The following is a 5,729-nucleotide window of genomic DNA, read 5'->3' on the forward strand; positions in this document are numbered from 1 at the left end:
GGGGAACACCAGAGCAGGGGGAATGAGAGGGGGAAACGCCAGAGCAGGGGGAATGAGAGGGGGAAACGCCAGAGCAGGGGGAATGCTCTTCACTTTTAAAATAAATGATCAGTTCAATAATAGCATTGAATTTGGGTGTTTTTATTCAGTTTCATAGCATTTGAAGACTTTCTTTTATAAAAGAACATCGAAAACGGTGACAAAAACGTTGAAAAAGATGACCAAATAATTGAAGTTGAAATTTTGACCCAGCAGGGTTCAACAATAAGGGTTGCCCGATGGCCCGGGACAAGTAAAACGCCACGTTGGGCAAGTAACTATAGCAACCTGCTTGCCCGTTCATCGTACCGTAACTGACGTTATCGTTCTCTGGCTCCCGTCGGAGAATGCTTGTTGATGATTTGATTTGAATGAGCGGTTGTCAAATCAAAAACTGAGTTGGCCCTTGATGCTTTTGAAGATTGTTTTACACTTTTAATGCTTTCAATGTTTGACTTTTTTTAAATTTAAAAAAAAAAAAATTGTTTACATTTTATATGTGGTTCTTTTTCATGTTTTTTGCTGGGGTTTTTTTCCCGAAGTTTAACATTTTTGACGATTTTTCCGATGCTTTTTTGACAGTTTTTTTTCCTCTTATTTACAAACTTTTTTTGTATGTTTTTCCTCGGGGAAAAAAAACATTGTATAGGGGGCAGTAAAAATGTACGTAGGGCTACTAGAATATTTTTTTTACTTGTCCAACCGGACAAGTGAACAAAAACTGTAGCGTTGAACCCAAAAAGTTGCAAGGTTGATGTCAAGACAACACAAGGGTTAAGGTTTTCTTGACCTCTTCCCAAAGGGGTATTAATATTGGACATGTAAAGAATGTGTGTGTATAATCTGCTACTTGTTCCCCACATCTTCTCCAGCTAATAGTCCCAGCTAAGGGGTAACATTTCCCATGCTTACATGGCGTAATGAAGTATCTCATGCTCACTTTCCAGGCAAAGTTTCCAGTTAGAGACATAAGTAAGCTTGAGAAACGCCGTCCAACAGAAAAGAAGTTACAGTATTTTGTGAGCTGTTGTAAAAAAGGGTGGGAATTGGCCTGGACTGCTGATTATACTCTCCCAGTCCGGCCGCGGGTGTGTGTGAGTCAGTAACGCCTGTGAGCGCATCTCATTTTCTGGCAGCTTTGGTCCCTTGGGTGTCGTGGAGTCTGTCAGAGGACTGGGAGAGACAGACAGATCTCTGCAGAGAGCGAGTCTGGCACGGTGAATGGGCAGCTGTCGGGCCGATTCTATCCAATGTGCGTGTGTGTACAGTATATGCTAATGAGAGCGAGAGTTTGATTAGTGTGGTAATCGGTGGATAGGATGCAGAAACGTGGCTGCATCTTCATCACGACACGTCACGTTGCCTCAGGGAGAAAACATGTCACGGACCGTTAGAGAGTGAAGGACAAGGTATTTAATTAGCATGTTTAGTTTATGACAGATGTGATATTTTGTATGTTTTCATGATTGTGTGTGCTTAAAGGGTAACTATTTTCCCATGTTTTTGTGTCTAAGTGACTGATGGGAACAACAATCTTTCAAATTGGTCCAGTATTATGCAAGACGTTAGCGTCCACTAAAAGTCCTGATTATTTACATGGAGTCTGGTGGAGTTTGGTGATGGTGATTTTGAGGCTGTTTCATGTTAAACTAAAAGGATCTTACTCTTTAACTAAAAGGTCTATCTCTGTAGGGATCCTTTCATAATGTTGTCAGACACTAAGAATAATAATCTGAGTCTGTCAGCAGCAACAACAGAACTTTTAGTGGACGCTGACTGACGCTGGACATTTGTCCTGTAGGGTTACATCACAAGCTTGTTTGTCTAGGCCAATACTGGACCAATTTCAAAGATGTTTGTACACATTAGTCACTTGGACACCAATGCATTGTTACCCTATTAAAGATGGTGCAGAGAAGACTTGTCTTCTCAGTTTTTCTGTTACAGTTATTCTTCTACGCAGCCCGACTTCAGTTTGTTTCATCTTCTTACCTCTCAGTACTCTGCCTTTCATTGTTCTGTTATTGTGTCTTTTCGCAGGGAAACGCTGACGCCGAGCTGATCCACCGGGATGCCGACAGCGAATGAAAAAGAGGACAACATCTATATTTGAATCCTCTCCTCAGTTACAGTCCCTCATCTGCAGTTTACGTATGAAATTCACAACACAACACTGGAAACGATACATCCTCTGCCTCCTTTATCCTGTCACCTCTGATCTAATCCGGCTGTGGGCTTTGCATTTTTTTGGGGGGGAAAGAGAAGTTCAGCTGCAGCCTCGGGGCTTTGGTCCTGTCGACCCCTGACCCCTGCTCTCCCTGCCATGTCTTCTTTTCCCAGGGTTAGGGTTACGGTTAGTTACCAGATTTAGCTAAAAGCTACATTCCATCTGTCTGGGTGTAATTGGCTACCAAATTGGGAGAAAGGGAACTGTGAACATAGGGCTGTGTGACCATAGGGCTGTGTGACCATAGGGCTGTGTGACCATAGGACTGTGGGAACATAGGACTGTGGGAACATAGGACTGTGGGAACATAGGGCTGTGTGAACATAGGGCTGTGTGAACATAGGGCTGTGGGACCATTGGGCTGTGGGACCATTGGGCTGTGGGACCATTGGGCTGTGTGAACATAGGGCTGTGGGAATATAGGGCTGTGGGACCATTGGGCTGTGGGAATATAGGGCTGTGGGAATATAGGGCTGTGGGACCATTGGGCTGTGGGACCATTGGGCTGTGGGAACATAGGGCTGTGGGACCATTGGGCTGTGGGAACATAGGGCTGTGGGAACATAGGGCTGTGTGAACATAGGGCTGTGTGAACATAGGGCTGTGGGACCATTGGGCTGTGGGACCATTGGGCTGTGGGACCATTGGGCTGTGTGAACATAGGGCTGTGGGAATATAGGGCTGTGGGACCATTGGGCTGTGGGAATATAGGGCTGTGGGAATATAGGGCTGTGGGACCATTGGGCTGTGGGACCATTGGGCTGTGGGAACATAGGGCTGTGGGAACATAGGGCTGTGGGAATATAGGGCTGTGGGACCATTGGGCTGTGGGACCATTGGGCTGTGGGAACATAGGGCTGTGGGACCATAGGGCTGTGTGAACATAGGGCTGTGGGAATATAGGGCCTAATTTTCAGTGAAAAAAAGAATTCTTAGAAATGTGGGAACATAGGCACGTTCCCGTAAATTATGGCAGTTTAGACGCTACTGGGCGTATTATTTCCCTCCTCAGGAAGTCACTTTAACGGATGGTCTTGCTTCAAATGTTCACATATAACCAGGTTGTGATTTGCCGACGGGGATGCGTGGGATTTCCTCCTTTCTGGTCTACATATCCCTGCCTCTGCTGAATTATTTTTTATCCCCGGTGGGGACAAAATCAGGGCTTTGAAATTGGGTAACATTTAAAAAAGTTACTAGCCAATCTGGCCAGTGACGAATGATGCGAAGCTTCTGTTTGACTCAGCCGGGGGTTTCCAGATTGGTGTTTTTTCTGCCAAGAAATTTGGGAAGTAAAAGGTTAGAAACTATTTTAATATTTATTTGTTTCTTCACTCGGTTCGGTGGACATTATGGTTAACTTTAGGCAACAAAAATTGAGCGTTAGGCGGAGGCGACAGTGAAGTTTAGGCACCAAATTGATTAGTTGAGTTTAGGAAAGAGATCGTGGTTTGGATTACACTCCTAGGACATTTGGGTTAGGTTTAGGGGTGAAGGCCGAATGGGGTGAAAGTCCTTTGAACACGCTGTTTCATGACAGTACTTTAAGTAATAAATGGAAAGCATTTTTTTTTTTAATATTGTCCCCCCTTTTTTGTGCTGATCCGAAAATATATCTGATCCGTGATCCAATCTGTACCATGACTTTTAAGCTCCATTGCACTCCTACTTTAGCCTGACAAGCCAGACCCACATCCAGATGTTGGGTCTGGGAACTCCCCATTGGCTGGGCTCAATCCGAGGGGCGGGATCAACGGTTGTCTTTCAAATTCCCTCTGCACGCAATAGGATAGCGCTCCAACCAATCAGAGCAACACTAGTTGATAGATTCAACTTTAAACTCCGAACACATCTTCCTTTTTTAAGAATGACTTCAGGGCCGTTCTTTGTTCTTTTCTCAAAGAAAAGCTGAACTCCAAGTCTTCCAGAGTCGCGGCCAAAGCCGATTCCAAAGACCGCTGTTCGCCAGCAGCAGCAGCCATCTTCTTTGTTTTCAAGTAGCAGGGAATTCACGCGCAACCGTCGCAACTCTGCCGTCATTATATTACGCCCCGCCCACCGACTCTATACATAATGTGATTGGCCTGACTAGAGTTTGGTTTTTCCAGCTCGCAAGCCAACGGAGAGTTGCTAGACGACCCTGGCTGCAAATTACATTTGCTGCCGCTAGGGTGCGTCTAGATTTCTAGGCTAGTCCTACTTGTAATGGTAGAGAAAACCCTGGTTTATATCCGTCTCTCTTTTCTCTTCAGGCTGGATTCCCGGCCATGTCCAACGACAGCAGCGTCCTCGGTGTCTGGGAGGCGTCTGATTGGACGAACACATCTCAGTGCCCACCCTCGGTAGGCGGCGCGACGTTCTTGATCGTGGCGTACAGCGCTGTGATTGCAATCGGCTTGCTGGGCAACGCGGGCCTGGTGTTCATCATCGCCCGGCAACAGGAGCTGCGCAACGTCACCAACATCCTGATCGCCAACCTGTCGTGCTCCGACATCCTCATGTGCGTCGTGTGTCTTCCGGTCACCGTCATCTACACGCTGATGGACCGCTGGGTGCTCGGGGAGGCCCTGTGTAAGGTGGGTGGACACTTTTTTTTATTGTATTCACAACCCAACTGGCCCTCTCATGTTTCTGTGAGAAGCTGTGAATGCATGACGTTGTGTCTGGAAACGTGTTGCTGTTTTCTTCCTGTCCTCTAACGGCTATAAACACCGCAGCTGTCTTATGTTGTGACACACACAGAGACAGACGCACACACACACACACACACGTAAGCGCACACACAAACGCACACACAAACACACACGCACACAGACACACAGAAACGCACGGCCACACAAACACACGCACACACACGCATGCACACACACACAAACGCACGCACAAACACACACACACACACACACAAACGTATGCACACACAAACAAACACTAGGGGTGGGGGAAAAAATCGATACAGCATAGTATTGCAATATTTTCCGTGGCAAAACTGTATCGATACACAGACGCCAAGTATGGATCTTTTATTATATATGTGTTGGTCAGTCTGTCTGCTTGACAATCCCATTTTGCAGCAATACAAATGAAGTGAGATGAACAAACAGATAAGATTAAACAGATGTTGACAAAGTTTACTTTTGGGGACATCATTTAAAATTGGGAAAAATTAGAAGTTGGGAAAAAGGAAATAAATTGCAATATATCGCAGAATATTGCAATATGTTTAAAATCGCAATGATATCGTATCGTGACATAAGTATCGTGATGATATCGTATTGTGAGACCTCTGGTGATTCCCACCCCTAACAAACACACACACACACACACACACACACACACACACACACACACACGCACGCACATAAACACAAACGAATGCACACACACAAACACACACACACACACACACACACACACACATGCACATAAACACAAACGCATGCACACACAAACGCACGCACAC

At 45.6% G+C, this 5,729-nt stretch overlaps 1 protein-coding gene across 1 annotated transcript in view; it reads left to right on the top strand.

Moving 5' to 3' along the window:
• The first annotated feature begins 994 nt into the window (after positions 1-994).
• The window catches only part of LOC116041839 (neuropeptide Y receptor type 1-like), a 15,182-nt gene continuing 10,447 nt past the window's right edge, over positions 995-5,729 (top strand). Inside the window, exons 1-3 of the mRNA XM_031287907.2 lie at positions 995-1,448; positions 2,080-2,190; positions 4,519-4,842. Of these exons, the coding sequence (XP_031143767.1) occupies positions 4,534-4,842 (309 nt within the window). The 5' untranslated portion in view covers positions 995-1,448; positions 2,080-2,190; positions 4,519-4,533. The remainder of the gene's footprint in view (positions 1,449-2,079; positions 2,191-4,518; positions 4,843-5,729) is intronic.

This window comes from Sander lucioperca, chromosome 14 (genome assembly GCF_008315115.2).
Source record: "Sander lucioperca isolate FBNREF2018 chromosome 14, SLUC_FBN_1.2, whole genome shotgun sequence".
NCBI classification, from domain to species: Eukaryota; Metazoa; Chordata; class Actinopteri; order Perciformes; family Percidae; genus Sander; species Sander lucioperca.